The following is a 21,418-nucleotide window of genomic DNA, read 5'->3' as shown; positions in this document are numbered from 1 at the left end:
TAGATTTATATGCTCTTCCCAGCCCCGTCCCCAACACACACACATGCCTCCTTCAAAAATTACCTCAGCAGGAATTGGGGTGAGAAGAGGACCAAACTGACTACTTGATTAAATGGCTCCACCAATTAAATGAACTTAAACTTGATATCCCAGGTACTTCATCCCAGAAATGCTCAATCACACGTCCAATTGGCCAACAAGGCTTGGCTGCACAGAATGACAGTGTGGATGTGGAGGAAAAGCCAAGCTGAACTTCTCTGAGTAAAATGACATAAAATCATGTCCCCAGCAGCTGTGATGGGAGAAATGCTCACTTTCATTGTATAAAAAAGAACATACTAAACAAAACAGGCCAAATGCTTTACTTTAAAAGTGTGCCTCTGAGGGAAAACCACCACGTGTTTAATATTTTAAATCTTGTCATCCTGGAAATGAAGCCAGAAAATAGACATGTCTTGTAATTTCAGTTTATTAATAGCTTTGTTATGATTTTTAAAACAGCTAGATTACAAAATGCTTTAACTAGCTCTTGTCACTTATTTAAAAAAGTCCTAAATTTGGTGTATTATGACAGTTTACAAGTAGTAGCATTTCTTCCACCACCATCACCTCCCCCCAAAAATCGCAGTATCAATTCTGTGGATATTTAAAAGTTTATTTCTATTTTATAACTAGCCCACAGACCCAATTCTTTGAGAGCTGAGCTGATTCTAGCACATGGTCTACGGACCCTGCTCATGGTAATTTTCTTTAAATCCCCTTCTAAAAAAGTCAGCACCTTCCATCATGATGCACATTTTAAGTTAAAACTGTCAATACAACCCTCAAAATGCAAGTTTATTGAATAAAGCTGAGAAGAGCAGTAAACAGACAAAAAAAAATGCATCCACCTAAATAAAAAAATTCACGTATTTACAAAGTTCAGTAACTGTTGTTTCACATGCAGAGGTTAATGCACAGGAAAATGTTGGTAGTAGTGTTTGGATGTCTTGAAATGCTAGAAGCAATGAAAAGACACACAAACACATTTCGCTGTAGGTTAATTAACGAAACTATGCGGTCCCCACATAGTCACACATTCTAGTTCTGATTCCTCCTTTTAGGCACAAGCAAATCGCCACATTCTTTGTAATGGTTCACAGTGACCATTAATGGTGCTGAAAGTACAGTAGCAAGTTTAATACCCCTTCATTTACAGAACCATCCATCCCATCAGGGAAGTATGCAACATGCTTCAAAGAATAACAACAGAATTTTAAAAGCTGAGATTCTATTCATAAAAATGTGAATGGAGAAAAGCAAGTAGTGTCTGTGCAACATGGCACAGTCTTTTGTACAGAATATTGTTAAGGCCATGGCAGTCTATAAATTAAAACTGGTATTCATTAAAAGAACTGACTGTCGACTTGCACTCTGAGTGCTCAATGCATTTGGAAATGCACTTGTCTACATGAGTGCTGCTTAACAGAAGAAACAAAATCACACACGGTGTGAGGCAACACAGAAGCAGGTGTACCACAGTTTTAGCTACTACATGGTCTGTGTGAATTACAATTTACAAGTGAACCAGTATTAATATGTCCCTTTATGTATATGGAGATCACTAAACTATAAAACATGTTCATGTAAGTTTTTACACATCTCTGTATCACAGAAGCAAACAACAGACAGCATCAGTTCCTCAGTTCTCTGTGTGATTATTAAACAACCTGTAGATGGTGTGCATGATTACATCAGATAAAGCAGGCAGGTCTAGAGTTGTCACAATAATCGAGATGTCTAATGGCACTGGAGAAAAGAGTGCCAAACTGTACATCAGTAAGAGAGAAAAATAAGAATTTTTGTTTGTTTGTAAGTATCTATTGTGCTGAAAGTCAACTTTATGACTGAATATAAAAAGTCAAGAGTTACAGTGTCATGCAGCAGCACTGGTTTAATGACTGGAGGGAGAAAGAACAAACAGGTGTTTGAACAGTATGACATTCTTAACACGTTTTATTATATTGGCTGGAATGCTCTAAATTCATGAAAGCTTTTGAGAAAAATCTTCAATTCCCAACCCCTTAAAAAAGTGTGTTGAACCAGGAAAGAAGAAAAAAAAAGAAAAAAATATATAGAAGTAATGATCTGGACAGATACAAAACAGCATGCCTCAGTTCCTCCCATATCCCCAGCTGCTGTCTGGTGATAATGAATTTTCAGAAAGCAGAATGTTTTTAAAATTCATTGTGTAAGATCTCACCAGTATAAAGAACCAATAACAACATTGATCTGGTGCCTCTGCTCACTCTTTGCAGACCATATTTTAAATTCCTAAGGTGTAATTAAACATTTCACATGCATTTGTGAGATATGTAATATTTATGTTCATATCCCACATGAGTCAAGCTAAAAGTTTTCTAAATACTGTGTGCAGCACTAGAAACTTCATGCTGTATCAAGTCAGTATCAGTATTAAGCTACTGGAATCTATAATGAAATATCATAGATAGACATTTACTGAAAACCAATATAAAAACCTGGCCCAGAAAGACCAGAACAGAAATATGCAATTTTCTTGAGTTAAGATGGTCAAAAGTGTGTTTTTTAAAAAAAGCTCTACACACTGTTTAAGACAAGTACGTATAAGAAGCCTTTTTGTGTGTGCTGACTTTATCATGACAACTCTAGTTGATTCTTTATGAAGGATTAGGAATACACATCTTCAGCAGTGCACATGAGAAATAAACTCTGAAAAAGGCAATTTCTGGGGTTTAGGAAGGACCGTATTCTGGGAAGTACTTCAGAGGAACGGACAGTAATTCTAGGATTATAGCCGGGAAGGACTGGAAGACTTCAGGAGATGCTTCAGCTTCTTCTGGATTTTGAATGTTGAATAAGCCACTGAAGTGTGATATCTAAAGATGGAGGGGAAAAAAAGTGAAGGTGTTAAGATTCCAAAGTTAAGAAACTAAATACCAGACACAATGTTTAAAAGGTAGCTACTTCAAAGCACGTGCTGTGCTCCGCCCGTCCTCGTCTTTTCTGCCCCTGTGCTACTCTCCTTAAATAGATAACTGCATCTGTACCACTGTGCTTCACTATCTGAGCTTCCAGAGGTCAATCTGGGAACACCAGGGACTGAAGAGTCTCTGATTTAAAAGTTAGATTGTGGACAGAACAGCTTGTGCCTTCTTTTAGTCATTCAAAAATTTTCTGATGGCCTATAAGTATTGTATGTGCAGTTCCAGGAATGCAAAAAGGTGGGAGAAACTGTCTCTACCCTCAAGGAACTTTTAGTGTAAGAGATGGAAAACATACAAGTAACCATTTGGGTCTGGAGGATGGCCCCACAGAATTTCAGGCAAAACAAACAGCAAAAGCAAAAGAATAAACAAAGGTATGAAGCTAAGAATTTAGCAGTAAGCACATCAAGTGTGAGGGCAGAAGGCAACACAAGGAGATACCCAGCAGGTGGTTTCAGCTGTGCGGAGCTGAGGACAAGGTGGAGACTGGAAGATACCATTGGAGAGGGGGCAGCTGAAGCTACCATGGCCGAGACTAACCCAGAAAAACACTGAGACCGACAGGAGAAAGGCAGCTAAGTCAAAACACTCAACAACTGTCCCTGAATTTGTTCATGTGTTATCCACATAAAGGGCAGGGGAGCGCCTATTACAAGCGGCACTCTATTCTCCATTCAGTCTCCCAGTTCCCCAGCTAACATGCTAACTGTAAGCCAAACATTACGTAAAGAATAGCCTAGAGCTGAGATCTGAACAGACATGTCCTGTTCAGAGTTGTGGAAACAATGATTTAACCTGACTGCTAAAGCAGCGTCATTTACACTTCAGAAGGAGGGCAGCAGTGTGTAGTTACCAGCAAAGCCACACTCATTTGAACTGAATGGAGGAAAAGGTAAATCTGAAACTGAAATGACTAAGTTTAAATATTTAAGAAATTCACTTAAAAAAAAACAAACAAAAACTTGTGGGCACTTGACATAAGTCAACCTAAATACAGATGAATTCTTAAGACTAGGTTAAAAGGCAAAAAAGAAATAAGATATTCAGATGAAGATCATCTTCCATGACAAAAAGGGCCATAGTATGAGCCATCTTTGCAATGATCATCTTCCCTGAAGCAATCTGTTCTAAGTGTAGTCTGAGGACAAATTACTAATGAAACTAAGGTACCTCATGTGTAACATACAACCCACGTGCACTGAAATACATCCTTGAGCAATTTAGTAAGTTCATAAATTTGGTACTAAAATACGTTATAAAGGCTGAAATTAAGGAGGGTATTCTGATACTTCATCACCCAAGAAGTTTAAATGACTTGGCTGTTAGTTGTATTTCTTGCTCCAAATAAATAGGCTTTACAAACTCATTTTGAGTCTAGTTAAGGGTGGATTCGTTTCCCTGGGCTTGATAATATTAAGTGAACCAGGAGCTCTACAATCACAGCCTGGTGACCGCGGGGCTCCACTGCAAACTATGAAGATCAGCCTCAAACAGCAAAAGAAGTTCTCACCAGCTCTCCTGCACCTGCTTTATAAATGAGCTCACAAGATTTTTTTCAGGAAACTATCAAGGCTAGTTTGTCATAGTGGTAAAACAAAGGATTTTTTTCCTCCTTTCCAACACTCCCCCTCCCCCATATTTTAGAAAATATCAGAGAAAATAGAAAGGAGTAACAGATTTACAGAACAGTACAATGTACTAAAAATTATAACTAGTGTAGAACAGGGTTCCCCAGCCTCACTGCTACTGACATTTTAGGCTGAAGAATTCTTAGCTGTGGAGGCTATGGAATGTGTAGAACACTCCTGGTCTCTACTCACTAGACACCAGCATCACTCTCATTATGACAACCAAAAATGTCTCCAGACACTGTCAAATGTCTCCTGGGGGAAAAAAATCCCTCAGTGAGAACCAGTGGTGTATAAGTAAATGTCCTCTTGGAGACACACTTAAAATTTAACAAGAGTTCCCCGCAACATAAGAAAAACATTTAAAATGAACTCTAAGCAACCCTAAGTGTTGAATGGTCTGTTCTCAGATTGACTGGATGCTCCCAATGTAGCAAGTCACTTATTCTCTCCATTTAATTGAGGAAGTTTGTGTCCATCAGCAAAGTACTGGGCTCAGATTGTTCTGGGTGGTCTTTAAAGAAAGCCCAGTATCAGCCTACTGTAAGCTCACTGGAGCACGTCTGAGGGGACTGGGGAAGGAGCTGAGATGCAGACTGGAACTGACTTGGGAGAAAAGTTAAGTATGATGAAGACCCATGCTGCATGAAGGCTAAAGAAAAAATGTCAGAATACCTTCTAAACGCACAGTTTGGGCACTACTGATTTATTACATTGTATCCCAAAATATTTTTTAATTGAAGCTATGACTATCAAAGAATGGTCAGAGAGAGAATTTGAAGAGAGGGAAGGAGCCATGAGCCAAGAATGCAGGCAGTCTCTAGGAGCTGAAAAAGGCAAGGGAACGGATTCTCCCCTAGAGTATCCAGAAGGAGCATGACTGTAGGACAAGGGCACAGCTCAGTGGCAGAGCACATGCCCAGCATGCACGAGCTCCTGGGTTCAATCCTCAGGACCTCAATGAGAAAAATAAGTAAGTAAACCCAACTGCCTCCTCCCAGCAAAAAAAAAAAAAAAAAAAAAAAAAAAAGTGCTTCCTGAAGGAGCACAACTGTAATTTTAGTCCTTGATTTTAGCTAAGATCAGTGACAGGCTTCTGACAGCAGTAGTAGAAAATGAATACACCTGTGTGATGTCCACCATGTCAGACACTGTGCAGTTCATTTCTCACTCCCTCTCATAAGGGAGCTCTGAGGCTGTCGCCATTATCCCCGCTTAATAGATGAGCAAAAACCGGAGATCAGGGAGTTGAAGCTCTTTGTCGAAGGCCAGTCAGAAAGTCACTCAGGACCAAGTGTTCCAGCCTGAGGCTGCCTTACGCCAAAGCCCAGGCTATCTCCAGCCACTAAGCAGCACTGATGGATAGCCTCTTTTTCTATAATGACCTGAGAGATTTTTTTTCACCAGTGACCACCCAACTGGGAGAAGTGAAGGAGCCATGAAAATCCTTAGGTTCCTACCCATCTGTTTCAAGGCACAGCATTAACTCTCCTTTCAGACTTTGGCTGAGCCTGGCATGCCAGACAAGACTTAGCTTGAGAAGCTTTTGTCATGAAGGAATCTTTTACCAGTGAGTATAATTTACTGCACTGTTATGGGTCTTTTCACTCAAGCAGCTAACATGTTGGATAACCTTTTACCTTGTCAAACACTTCTGTTTATCTTTTTTTTTTTAACCTTTTGACCCTCTTCACACCAATCCACTTTTACTAAATAATCCTTCACCAAATTATCTAAGAGACTAAAGTTGAGTCAGACATACTTACTCTTCAAGGATACTGTACTGGATTGAATGGTGTCCCCTAAAAATTCACATCCACCTGGAACCTCAGTATTTATTTAGAAATAAGGTCTTTGCAGATTTAAGATGAGGTTATACTGGATTAGGGTCGGCCCTAAGCCAGTAACATGTGTCTTTACAAGAGAAGACAGACACACAGACATGCACAAGAGGAGAAGGCCATGTAAAGCCAGGGGCAGAGAATGGAGCAAAGCATCTACAACCCAGGGAGGCCACGGCCGGCTGGCCACAAGCTAGGAACAGGCAGGGAGGGTCCTCCCCTAGAGCCTTCAGAGACCAGGGCCCTGCTGACACCCTGATCTCAAACTTCTAGCCTCCTGAACTTGAGAGAAGAAATTTCTGCTGATTTTAAGACACTCACTTTGTAGGACTTACGGCAGTCCTAGGAAATTAATACAGACATCAAGTAGATAAAGGGTATTTTTGGCTTATACTTCCAAGAGAGTACTAACATATTGCAGTAATACACTGGTTTGATAAATGAAAATTTTTTACAGTGCCTATAGACCAATTTTTGTAAAGTCTTATTTCAAAAACATTCTGTTATAAAGCACAGCTGGATACTAGCTCTGCAAAAATTAATACAATAAATCGATCACAGTGCTTATTAACTTCATGTCTGTATTGCATTTACTTCTTTAAATAGCACAGAGCAGCTTCAGGATGTTGTATTTGTTATAAAAGGTATAATGTCTACTCTTTTTCCTGAGGCAAAAGCAACAGTACCTTATAAGGGAAATCACTTAAACAGAAATGGAGATAGTAAGTAGTAAAAAGCATGAGACATCCCTTCTAATGGTACCCACTTCTTCCACAAACACCAGTCATTTCTTACCTATATTATCCTTTTCTTTGCAAGAAATTGAATAGCAGCAAATTTCTCTATCCTGAATAGCAGACAGATTCCTATGAAAAGCAGAAGAAAATAAGTCTGTGCTTAAAACAACTATCATTTTATCACTCTTTGCTCAATTTTACTTTTTTTAATTACTACACTAAAGAAATTTACTACTACTAAATTTTACAGGCTCACTTGTCTAGTATGTCAAGTTTATCTACCCTAAAACATGGCCATAATCATTACTGAATAATGTAGCAATAAGAACTAAATTTTTTTTAAAAAACCATCATTCATTCTGAAGACATACATTTTTTCAATTAGCTGTTTCTCATCCAAGGCATTAGGAAGATCTCTCTTGTTTCCAAGTACTAGTACCTGTAAAAAGAAAAGATATTGAGAATAAACTTTCATGTAAGAAAATGTCACGGAAGCATATCATATTCATATCTGGAGACATTAAAATAAGGATGTTACCTCAAGCCATAATATTAAAGCATATTTATGTGACTGGTGGCCTCATTCATTCACTCATTCAAATTAGCATTTACTTTAACTTCTACCAGGCGGATGTCCTTAATTCAACATGTGGCTGCCAAGTTCTATTTAAAATATTCTAAGTCTATAGTATACATTCTGCTATTTCCTAATAAATCTTTACCAAAATGTGAATGTGATCTGAATAGCCAAGGGTAGAGGAATGATTTTCAACCATTTTTATCTGTTAGTCATTAATCTAATAGTGAACATTGAAATAGCCTTTAAAATTCTACATCCATCCTATAAAATATCATGTATAAATAATCTAGAACAATGGATAAGTCTGGGGATCAGGAAAAATAGAGTAGTCATAAACTCAGAATAAAAGTCATCTGATCATTAGATGCGCACTGAAAAGAGAGGAAAGCAGAGATGGGCTTCCCAATTACCACTCTGTCTTTCCCAGGTAGATCCTTTCTGCCTTACAAAAAGCAAAAAGTGTGAGTCCATATAACGCATCTGATAACATCCTTACTCTAAGTCAATGTTTTCTAAGGACTTCTATCTTTGACCAATCCCAACCAAGTACACACCAAGTCTACCTCATCATCTGGTCAAACACTTGTCACACCTACTTCTTTCACACAATACACCCCCCACCCCCACCCGACTCTAGACACTGTGACTGATTCTACTCATAGGCCCTAGACTCTCATTTCACACAAAGGATGAAGAGCCCAAGAACAGAGGCACAGAGAGCAAGGGGCACTGGGAGCTCACATGGGAATGCTAAACCACAGGGAGTCAGAAAGCCAAAAGCCAAATCTCAGTATCTTTGGTCAGCCGTCCTTCCTTCCCCAACTCTCACCCTTCTCCACACTCTTATTTAAGTCACCCCAGGTTCTCAAGCTGGACCTGTCTGAGCATTAAAAAATGCATCATGGTGACTTGTGATCAGCTGTCAGTTTTAGGGCTGCCTAGTATCTTAGCCCGCTTCCTCCATTTAGAAATCACCCACCTTATGAACCTGCCTCCCAATAAAGCTACTTGCTTCTGCAGATAATTTCTTTTCCAGCTTTCCTTTCTGCTAGAAAATGGACAAATAATGTCCAAGGATCAACGAAAACTCAATGCAGAGCCAGTACTGCTAGAAAGCAGGGACAGAGAACCCGTTCTGATAAGGAAGGAACATACTCCCCATCAGAGCAACTGTGTCTGGTGTTCGGAAATCACATGGGTCACCAGACTTACTCTACAGTGTAAGTCTGGATACGGTCCTAGCAGCTGTTTAGCTTCCCTTGTTCCAGCCGATTTTCTGAACATGGTTATTGGCAGCCTTCTCAGAGACTCTGTGAGCTACCCAATATCCTTTCAAAGAATTCTTTTCTATTTAAATCAGCTTTCTATCGCTTGCAACCAAGAACTCTTATGGTGACCAAGATTGATTTTTTTTACCTTATGGTATATAAAACTAGTTTTTAATATAGAAGAAAAAGAGTAGGCTTTGAAGTCAGAAAGACACGGATAGTTCTAGTGCAACAGACTGACGGCCATGCTATCCTGAGTGAGTAACAACCGTTACGGAGGAGGGATGACAACCTCAGTACATTGTGAAGGTTGACTGAGATGACACACCTCAAGTACCTGACACTCGTGAACGTGCTGTGAGGATAAAGCCTGGTCCTTTTCCAGCACTCTCTAGCTCAACAAATGGCACCTGACTATATGAGACTATGAGCCAGGAACAAGGAATCATTCTTTACATCTTCCCTTCTAATACATTACCAAGTCTAGTGGACTGTCTTCCTAAATACCCTTCAAATCTGTTTCCTTTTCAGTCTTGTCTATGACCACCCCAATCCATGATATTCTATTTTGCCAGGACAACTTCAACAGTTTCCTAAACCTGTCCTCCTTATAATCCCCCTTCAATCCGTTCTTACACTGAAATCAGAATGATTTAAATAATAAATCTGACCACGTGAAACCCCACAGCGGCTGCCCACACAGCCCAGCCCAGCCCAGCCCAGCCCAGCCCAGCCCAGCCTCCTCCAGCGTCCCGGCTGCCACAGGGCTCACCACCTCCACCCAGCCTCCCCCTCTGCCCTGCGCCCCACAGACTACCTCCTCTCCGCGCCCTACTTCCTCCTACCAAACAGCTTTGCCTGCAACTCTCTTTTCCTCCAACTGTCACTCCTCTCATATGCCTACACGTCCCTCATATCTCAGCTCAAGCAGCACTTCCTCAGGGAACCCTGCTTTCTTCCCTCGAAGTAGATCACACCTCCCCCTTACGATCCAGTAGCCCCAGCCTCTCCTTTGTAGCGCTTACCACAGCTGTACTGTTCAAGTGATTCCGTATCACCCACCTAGTTTCCTACTAAACCCTGAGAGCTCCACGACGGCAGGGAGCATGTTTCTATTCGTCTCTGTTCACGACTATTTCTCCAGGACTGACCACTGCTCCTAGTATATACAGTTTAATAGCTGGTTAAGAAATAAATAAATAGCACACTGCCCAATATGTGGCAGATACTGAGTAAATAAATACAAGCCTTCTAGGCTTTAAAAATAGGAAATATTTTACTGATTTCAAACATAACTAATATAATTATATAATTTTAATAATGTAAGTATTATAGTCATATAATAAAAAATTAACCAGCACGCCATACTTACTGGAATTCCTTGTAACTGTGGTTTATCTAGAAGATTATGTAGTTCATTTCGAGAGGCTTCTATCTTTTCACGATCTGCAGCATCTATCATGTAACTTTAAAAAAATAATAAAGGGATCTCAGTATGACTCCTCCATATTCTTTGATGACCACAATAGATTTTTAAATTTTCTTAATTTACACTGTTAAAACTGTTAATCGAAATAAAGCCCTAGATTAAAAAAAGCTCAGCACCCAAAAATGCTTTTCAATAGCCTGTTCTACAACCTACTATGTATAAAGGAGATAAGCAACGAGGATACACCGTCTAGCACAGGGAATTACACCCATTATCTTCTAATAACCTATAATGGAATGTAGTCTGCAAAAATACTGAATCCCTATGCTGCACACCTGAAACTAACACAAAACTGTAAATCAACGATATTCAATAAATCAGTACAGATACACAGACTGTCCTTAGGGGGCTAACACATGATAGTAAAACATATCCCTTAGCTCTTAGCTGCATGAACAAACAAAAAACAGAAATAAAACTCTCATTCTTCAAAGTGATTACACTAAGAAAATACCTAAGAAAGACTGTAATCGCCTGAAGTAAAAATTGATCTTTAAAAAATATGAAAAACAACTTTTTCCCTTGAAACCTAAACCGACGAGCGGTGGGGAAGCACAGCTTACACGATGGCGTTGACTCCTCTGCAGTACCGTTCCCACATGCTCCGGAAGCGGGGCTGTCCTCCTATGTCCCAAATCTTCAAATCAAGACACATAGTTCTTAATAAAGATATTTCTAATAATACATTGAAGAAAGAAGTAGCAGGAGAAGGGGAGACATCAGGCAGATGTGCTCATTTCCACAATGTTAGAGCCAAACTGCTCCTGAAAACTTGAGCTCAAACAGTTCTTAATCTGCAAGTTCTTGGGACCACTTATAAACTTGAAGTTCATATTTAATGTATTTACACTAGATTGAACAAGTGCTGCCTGAGTGAAGATTTAGTTTTTGTGCAATACTTTCTTTGCCTGTTAACCAGTAAATTTCCAGTGTTGAAAAAATATTTTTTAAGACAATACTTTAAGAATCTGCAGAATCATGCATCATCCAGATTTGAATCCCAAGACAGAAAACAACTGTTCATTCAGAATCTATTAAAGTTTAATTATCGGATTGGGTATGTATTAATGCCTAATCATGTTTAATTATTCTGTAAATAACATAGAAAACATTCCTACCTAAGTGCTTTTCTTATATAAAATTATTTTATTCATATGAAAGCCACTACCCACAATGATTTCATTATTATGGATACTCTGTACAGCTATGTAAAAGTCTTAAGTCATGGTATTTATCTCCAAGAGGCGTCCAATTTTGCTAGAGACCTGGGAAACATATACGAAGAGACACACATGAAAAATCTGAAGCTTCATTAGACAAAGCTACAGACAGAATTCAGTACACAGCTCCAGTGAGCCACTAGAATTGGGTGAAATGGCCATAAAGTTTCAGGCTACAGAAGTAAATTCCCATCGACTACTGAACAAAAGATAAAATGAATTAAAATAAAATAAAATAAGACCCCTAATAAACAGACCCTGATTCAAACCTATCAAACTTATTCTAAAAACAAAAGTATGTTAAACTAGTTAACTTTTTCCTATTTTATAGCCTTAATTTCAGGGCTTAGTAGTAATGAAAGGGAAAACTGGGTTACCATATTTTCTACCACAAACATAATACTAAATTATCAATATTATAAATAATAAACTATTATCTTTCAATACAAAATATTATTTGTGAAATAATGTAGTATCACATTCCAAATACTCTGAAGATGAGATTTTTATTTTCTAGGAATACTTAAATCCCAAATATTACTTCTGCCAACCCATCTGTTTTCTATGGGCACTTAACAACATTTCAACACTTACATATTTTGATCTACTAGAGAAAGAAAGAAAGAAGAACAATTGATTTACATTCTTTTGGAACATGCCCATCCATTAGTTAAGAACCGCACATACTCATGTAAAAAGCAAAGAAACAAACAGAAAAATTCCTAGCTGTATATGCTAAAAGTTTAAATTGAGTATGGCAAGAAGCTGACGTACCTTTATTGTGACGTTACCTTTAGTTACTTTCCTCATGTTGAAGCCCACTGTGGGTATCATATCTTCACTGAACTGACCTGACTGAATGAAGGAAAACATCTGAAGTTAGACTAGTTGATTTTTATTAAAACATATAACACTGCATAACCTTTGATATCAACATCGCTGCTGTATTCATCTTAGCAAACAACTAACTTTTTAGTGATGATAACAATCTGCCTTAGGAAAACATTCCTGACAGACATAAATCTTGAAGAGATGTGTGATTTTGTTCATTCGGACATATTCTTCCATTAACCATCTTTTTGAAACTAAGGTAATTTTTTACATGTTTCCTTAAATTTAAGAAATAATGTACAACCACATATAAAAATTTATTAATTTCCCCATCTATATATACATTTTTACAAAGTAGAAGTAAATTAGAAGTAAAAGTTCAAAGTTTTTCATTTCTAGTATTTAAATTATTTTGCCAGTAACTGTTAAAATTCACTGTTGCTTTTCTGAATCAGTCTTTTAACAAGGCTTATAAAATTGTTTGTCATATAAATGGTCTTCCTTTTATGTAATGAATTCTGTTCTCTTTTTGGTTTATGAACTTCCTGTCATAAGACTAAAATTAAATATCTTCTAATGGTATCTGTATTTTAAAATTTAAAATGTACATCCATTTGGAATTTGATTATACAGTGCAAGAAAGTTCCTTTTTACAACTGGAGAATTGAGAATCATCTTACTCCTCATTTAAAAATCCACATTTTCCTAACTAGTTAGAAGTGATATGCCGAATTCCACACAGGGACAGTTTTACATCTGAGTCCTTCATTCTTCTCCACTATCCTGTTTATTTCTAGTTAGCCTACATGAATTACTGTACCTTATCCTATGTATTATTATTTACAGCAGATCAAGAATTTGGAATGTTTTGAAATGAGATTCATCTCTCACATTTGAAATAAACTCTAGAAATTAGTAATTCTGTTAAAATACTGACTGTCCTTTATCAACTCTTGGTATTTTACCAAGTCTCTCCATCCAGGCACAAGATCCAGCTATTCAAACATCCAAATCCTTCAGTGAAGTATCATAATTCTCTCCTAACGGGTCTTCCACCTATCTTGTCATATTCTTTATTTTGACTGCAACTGTGAAATATAGGTGTATTTGAGTCACAATTAATGCTGATTTTATATGTTTATATACTTATACATTTTATTGGACAAATACTAATTTCTCAGCTGACCTCTTACTTATTAGGTAAACAGCCCAGAATTATAAAATGTTTCAACAAGAGATTGATTAAACAGGACTGTTTTCAAGGCCCTAATATTGGTCAGCTGTTGAGCTAGCCATACAAGAATTCCAAAATTGTCTACAAGTCCAGAGTACAATGAATTCAAACTTTACAAGTTAATTTCCTCTACATAACTCCAGAAGTGTTCTACTTTTCCCCTCCTGTTCAGTGCAGATTGGGCTGACCTCAGAAAAATGGTAACACAACCATAATCATTATTTATATATATCAGACATTATAATTCTCAGAATTTCACATGTATGATTTATACATGAAAATCAAATCATGATACCAAAACTACACATATCAAAACTAGTCATGATACAACAAAAAATATATACATATAACCTGGTTAAAAAATGGGCAAAGGTAACACCAAAGGCAAGAATGACAGAAATAATAAAATAATTTCATTAAAAACTTCAGCTCTGCAAAAGACAATGTCAAGAGAGTTAAAAGACAAGCCACAAAGCAGGAGAAAATATTTGTACAAGACACACTGAATAAAGGACTGTTATCCAAAATACACAAAGAACTGTTAAAACTCAAAAATATGAAAACAAACAATCCAATTAAAACATGAGTCAAAGAACTTAACAGATACCTCTCCAAAGAAGATACACGAATGGTAAACAAGCATTTGAAAAGGTGTTCCACATCATATGTCATCGGGGAAATGCAAATTAAAACAGTGAGATATCACTGCACACCAATTAGAGTGGCCCAAATCTGGTATATTCTGATGACACCAAATGCTGGTGAGGATATGGAGCAAGAGGAACTCTCGCTCATTGCTGGTGTGAATGCAAAATGCCGCTGTGGAAGACAGTTTGGCACTTTCCTACAAACCCAAACATGTTCTTATCATACAATCCAGAAATCATATTCCTTGGTTTTTACCCAAAAGACTTGAAAACTTAAGTCCACACAAAAACTCACACATTAAATGCTAATAGCATCTTTATTTATAATTGCTAAAACTTCAAAGCAACCAAGATGCTCTTCAGTAAGTGAACGGATAGACCTGTAGTACAATATAATATTATTCAGCACTAAAAAGAAATGAGCTACCAACTACAAAAAGACATGCAGGAACTTTAAATGCATATTTAAGTGAAAGACCCAATCTGGAAAGACTACATACTGTATCATTCCAACAATACGACATTATGAAAAGGTCAAAACTATGAAAACAGTAAGAAGATCAGTGGTTGTCAGAAGTTGGAAAGGTGGAGAGGGATGAATAAGCAGAGCATAGAGGATTTTTAGGCAGTAAAAGTACTCTGCATGATACCATAATGATGCATGCATGTCATTATACATTTGTCCAAACCCAGAGAATGCACAACACAAAGAGTGAACCATAATATAAACCACCAGACTTAGGGTAATTATGATGTGTCAGTGTAAGGGTATCAGTTGTAGCTAATGTAGCACTCTGGTGTGGGATGTTGCTAACGGGTGAGGCTGAGAGTGCAGGAATAGAAGGTATATGGGAAATCTCAGTACCTTACCCTCAATTATGCTGTGAACCTAAAACGGCTCTTAAAAGTCATAGCAAAATGAAAAATAAAATGGGCAAAGGACGTGAATAAACTTCTCTCTAAAGGGGAAGAATATCTCCTTAGCAAAGAAATAGCTAATAAGCACATGAAAAGATACTCAACATCACTAATCATTAGGGAAATGCAAATCAAAAACCGTAAGAGATACCCCCTCACATCCATAAGGATGGCTACTAACAACAAACAAACAAAAACCCAAAAACCAAAGAGTGTTTGTGAGGATCTGAAGAAACTGGAAACTTGGTGCGCTGCTGGTGGGAATGTAAAATTGTACTATTGCTACAGAAAAACCGTACGGCAGTTCCTCAAAAATTTTGAAACAGAATTACCACATGTTCCAGCAATGCCAGTTCTGGGTAGATACTCAAAAGAACTGAAAGTAGGAAGTTGAAGAGACACTTGCACATCCATGCCCATAGCAGTACTATTCATGAGAGCCAAAAGGTGGAAGCAACCCAAGTGTCTATCGGCAGATGAACAGATAGATAAAGTGTGGTCTATCCCTACAATATAATATTATTCAGCCTTAAAGACCTTATTTATGCTACAATGTGGATGAACCTGGAGGACATTATGCTAAGTGAAATAAGCCAGTCACACGCAAACACACACAAAAAGATAAATACTCCATGATTCAACTTATATAAGGAACCTACAGTTGTTACATTCATAAAGAAAGGAAGTAAAACGGTGTCACCACAGGCTAGGGAGAGAGGAGGAAACAGGGCATTATTGCTTAGTGAGTATGGAATTCCAGCTTACGAAGTTTTATAGATGGTTAGTGGTGATGGTTACACAATAATGTGAATATACTTAATACTACTGAACTGCACATTTAAAAAGTTAAGATGGCAAATTTTATGTTTTGTGTATTTCAATTTATTTACAATTTAAAAACCTAGAATGACATAAAGGGAGGCAATTATCACTGCCCTTTTATAGGACAAGGTATAAAGTCCTAAGCAAGGTCACATAGCTCAACAGTGCTTGATTATATTTTTCTTAAAGATTGCCACTGTGCATTGTAATATAGGCTTTAATTAATATCTGAGGAGAGGTCTGTATGAGATAATGCCTCATTTGCTTGGTATCACTAGGAAAAGGTGCTATATCTAACGAAGCAGCCAGAAATTGTGACTAAAGCTTTTAGGTACCAAAATGTTTAATACAGCTTGCACAGAAAGCTTTCTAAAATGCAATACATACTCGGCTAACTCCTCACAATCTATGGGATATGATTTTAAGGTGTTCGTAGTGTTCCAGGTTTTTTTTTATCATTTGTAAAATTAGATAACCTTTAAGGGCCCTTCTGGCAGTAAAACTTTAAGATGATGATCATCAGTTATAGCACTACCACATGATAAAATGAAGGGAGGGGGCAGTATACTCAGCTGCCCCTGAACTCTCTTAGATGCTCATCTTTCTCTTCACCAGTACTTCTCACTGCTAGCAGATGTGAATAATCCTTTCCCTAATTCAGCTGCCACTGCTAATCTGCAATGGCTGAAAATTAGGTAATCAAATCCTCAGGTTTTTAATCCTAAAAAGTCTTGAATACAGCATAATGTTCAATGAACATTTGTTAGCTCTGATGAATGGATTGTGTGGTATATCTACTTTATAGACTTGGAAGCATTTTCTACTTCTTTCTTAGTGTCAAATCTGAATCATCACTTTTCAAAGCTTGTGTTGAATGACTAAACCACTCAGTTGGCAGTTGTGTGCTCTAAATAACAGAATTTATTTCTATGCTGTCGAAATGCCTCTAAACTGAGAGCAGCAATTTAGGAAACAAGTAGATGGTTTAAAAATACTACTCAATTGTGTATCATGCTATTTATTTTAACAAATTTAACAAATTTAACAAATAACATGAAGCACTGTTCTAAGCACTTAGTAAATATTAATCAGTATTAACTTCCTTAATTCTTATAACAACCCTATGAAGTAAGCAGCATTATCCTCATTTCTCAGATGAGAAAACCAAGACAAAGACAGGTTAAGTTATTTGCCCAAAGTCACATTATTTTTAAGATCTGTATAGAGAGATAAAAATATGTTTTCATATCCATCATCTTAAAAAGCATATAAAACATAAACTGATCTTCACTTAGTAACAAATTCATGATCATTGGCATTCGTGGTGATTTTGTGACAGTGGATGGAACTGCAGCTATCAATGCACACCCAAAGTCACAAGGCGGTATCTTTGGAATTTGTTTGGTTGGCGCAAAATAAATCTGAAGCAAAACGAGAAGGTAAAAAGAAGACTATTGTTGAGGTCCAGGAGTCTTATTACCAGTTACATTACTTACTAATAACCACGTGCAAGTCATTCTACCTTTGGGATGAAGCTATCTTCTCTAGAAGAAAAGGGAATTGGAAGAGTATCTCCAAAGTCACTTCTAGTTCTAACATTTTGGTTTCATGTTTTATTCACAGACTTCTCACTTAAAATATAGTTAAGCAAGAGATGAACGCCTACATCAGTAGGAAAAATGTGGCTCTTTTTTCCCAAAACTCATTAGTATACCAAAGGCTAAAAGCAGACTTTGTCTCATAAAGTTCTATTAGTGGCTACTCCAGCACACAGAGCTTACCTAAATTTACTACTGCAGATCACAGGCACATAAGACAGGGGAAGGAAAGAGAAGAAACCAGGTAAAAAGTTAACACCAGGAAGGCAGAAAACATACGGCAGTGGACCCGTATGAGTGAAAGGACACCTCACTGACCAAACTCTACGACAGTAAGAATGGGGGAGGGATCTGTGCTTTTGTAAACAGGTTCTTGTCCAGAGAGGTACCGTGTGTGCACTGGCTGCTTATAAACCATACCTGACCCTAGTGAGAACACAGTGAAATACTCATACATTTCAGTGTTTTAAAGTAGAGAGAGTCCAAACGCATTAGATTAGATCTTACAATTGCTCTTTTAAATGAAAAATGCAGAAATCAAGCTATTAACAACATAGGAAAAGAAGTTCTCTTTGCTTGATCTGTCCCAATACAGCAGCAGGCCAACCCAATTCAGTACATTTTAAAGACAAGTGGAAAAATACCTGCTTTGACAAATGTCTCATGGTTTTTTCTCTTAGAATCTTTCTTTCAAGGCTTTAGCTATCAAGCTACTTTGTAAAGACAGAATGAAATAAGGAGCATAACAAAAGCCTCAAACTAAATTTCTCCTCTCAGCCAAAGAAACTACTTTCACATGCCAAGCAGAGTGGCCTTCTTCTTTTAAAACAACACACAGACTGTGACTTAATTGTTTAACTGCCAAAATTCTCACATTTGACAAGGGAGAGGATATGGCCAATACATACACAAGTTAGTCATTTTTCTTTCCAAGAACTTTTAATTCAAATGTGAAATTGTTATTATCAGCATTCAGTTTTCTAGTGTAGAGCATTATTATGCTTCTTAAATTTCAGTAATAAGATGCACTACTGACAGTATCACTCATATTTCAATTTGCAGTATTTTAAAAACAAGAAAGGCAACCTATTTTTTGCTGAAGTGATTTGAAATGAAAGGTAGATCAAGGGGGAAATTTTGATGAGGAGTAGGATATTTCAACGGTCTTAAAGTGTACCCCTACAAACCACTCACCTTGCACCACTCAGCTGCAGGAGGAAAAACTAGTAATTATACAATGGAGAAATCAGACAACTCCTTGACTGAGTGATCAAAACTAACGTCACACTGAGGCTCAGAGAGACATCATGTGCCTGCAGAAGTGTCACCACAAGGACACAGTATCCCCTACGTAGCATTTCAGCTGAGAATGCACAAACTAAATATATCATGAAGAAACATCACACAAACCCAAAACAGAGGAACATTCTATTAAGGGGGGGGGAGGTCAAAAATCAACATTACAAAAGATAAAGGCTGTAAAAATGTTTCTGATGGGTCTAAAGAGACATGACAACTGAATGCAGTGTCTGACCCTAGACTGGATCCTGTACTGGAGGCAAAAATGCTATAAACAACATTTCTGGGTCAACTGACAAGCTAGGAATAGACAAAATCTGTGATGTATCATTTTTTAATATAATAAAGTTGGTAACTAAATTAGTTATGTAAGAGAATATCTCTAAGCTTAAAATTCCAAGGGCCATGGTGCACACATCTTACTTATATAAGGAGACACATAGGGTACAAGAAAGAAAGCAAATGAAGTAAAAGTTCGACTCTGATAAAGGGGTGTGTGTGTGTGTGTGTGTGTGTGTGTGTGTGTGTGTGTGTGTGTGTGTTTTGCAATGCTTTTATTCCTGCAAGTCTTCTGTAAATTTGAAACTGTTTCCAAATAAAACATTTTTAAAATGGGGATAATCAAATATCATCTTCTTGTATATGTCTGAGACACAGCTAGAATTAAAAGATAAATTACCTACTATAATAATTATGAAATTCATGAAAAATTCGATCATAAAGCATTATGACAATAGTTCAGGAACAAGTCATTGCTAATCTTGTTTTGTCCTTTAATATTCAAAAAGGACACTAACTTACAAATGTCTCCTAATAGAAAAATCCATGTTTTATAGTTTCAGTATAAGGGAAAAGCCTCTTGGCTTTGAAACTGGCATTTTTAAATCTATTCCAATATTTTAGTATTTCTGTATAAGCTAGGAAATGAGTTAAACAGTGTGCTCTTCCGATCACAGTTCCTCTTAGTTTTGGGGAAAACTATCCCATTTTAACATATATTCCTCTTTTCTTTCTAAGCATTTCATACAATCATTACCACTGTGAAGACATACACAGTAGCTAAGACCATCTCCCTTGCAACCTCTCTTTTGAAGGGGTTAGAAAAGATACAATTATTCATGACAGCAGTATTTCAAGGATCATATAATGTTCATTTTCTTTCAATTTTAGAACATTCTGGACAATCTTTCCTTTAACTAATTTCCCAAAAGACAATAATACGTGCAAATCCAAAGTTACTCCCAATTACAGACATAATTCTTTCCCACAGGATGTCAGTTTAAAAGTTAAAATGTTAAAAGACTGAATTGAGAGTTAAATCTTAGTAACCAAAGAATAACATCTCTCAAAATCCCCAGTGGGTGGGTTTGTGTTTTCTGTTTGTTGTGAGAGGGAGGGAATCTCTTCAATTCTTAGTGTATAGAATTAAATAGTGCATAAAATTTTTAAATTTCACTTCAGGTTCCTTAAGGGCATAATCAATGAAGGCCTCTCATTTTCAAATGGTCCAAATTCTCAAAATGGGCCATCATTCCAAATAAACTAAACTCAAAAATTATTTTTCTAAAGCAAAATCAAGTAATAAAAACATTCTGCAAAACCAGAAATTCCCACAATTATCCTTCAAAATAAAAAAAAAAAAAGCACAATCTGCAATAACATTGACGCAAAAAAACTAACTTTTCAAAAAACCCTAGCCAAAAAGATAAAGGCATCCTTAGATCCTTGTATGGACAGGCCTCCTGTGTAGACAGCGGTCTAGATACCAATGTTTTTCATCTGGTCTACCCACGCAAATTGACTGGCAACTGCATCCACCTGGGCACAGTGAGTGACGTGCTCTTTCATCTGTGTTGTCCACACAGATGAGGAAGCAGTGGTTGTAGCTCTCCTGCTAGGCATTTATGAATTCTGGCCTAGATGGTTTAACGTAGGCAGGCCAATTATAAAAGCCTGCTTTATCGATGATCCAATCATCAACCAATAATAAATCTGGGTTGCACTGATTCACAAACACCTATCCTATTAATCCTTTCCTCTGTAGCCTTATCAACCTACAAAGCTACTTTGTCTCTGCCTTTATTCATTCATTTATTTACTCACTCATTCAACAACAGAGAGAAGGAAAAGAAAAGAAACTAGGAAACAAATATAAAAATACCTCACAACAAATAACATGCTACAGAGGACATAATACAGGGTGACTGGGTATCCAAAGAAGGTCTCTCTGAAGTAGTGACATTTAAGCCTCCAGACCCACTCCAACCCTTAAGATGTAATATTTAACTCTTAACTGCTGCA

The 21,418-nt window shown here is 37.3% G+C and overlaps 1 protein-coding gene across 1 annotated transcript in view; it reads right to left on the bottom strand.

Moving 5' to 3' along the window:
* Positions 1 to 2,665: 2,665 nt before the first annotated feature.
* Positions 2,666 to 21,418, bottom strand: part of ARL8B (ARF like GTPase 8B) — a 45,127-nt gene continuing 26,374 nt past the window's right edge. Inside the window, 6 exon segments of the mRNA XM_072941752.1 lie at positions 2,666 to 2,897; positions 7,270 to 7,340; positions 7,583 to 7,650; positions 10,432 to 10,525; positions 11,112 to 11,185; positions 12,543 to 12,623. Coding sequence (XP_072797853.1) covers positions 2,848 to 2,897; positions 7,270 to 7,340; positions 7,583 to 7,650; positions 10,432 to 10,525; positions 11,112 to 11,185; positions 12,543 to 12,623 — 438 coding nt within the window. The 3' untranslated portion in view covers positions 2,666 to 2,847.

The sequence above is a fragment of the Vicugna pacos genome, chromosome 17 (genome assembly GCF_048564905.1).
Source record: "Vicugna pacos chromosome 17, VicPac4, whole genome shotgun sequence".
NCBI lineage: Eukaryota > Metazoa > Chordata > Mammalia > Artiodactyla > Camelidae > Vicugna > Vicugna pacos.
This window is presented reverse-complemented; position numbering and strand designations above follow the sequence as displayed.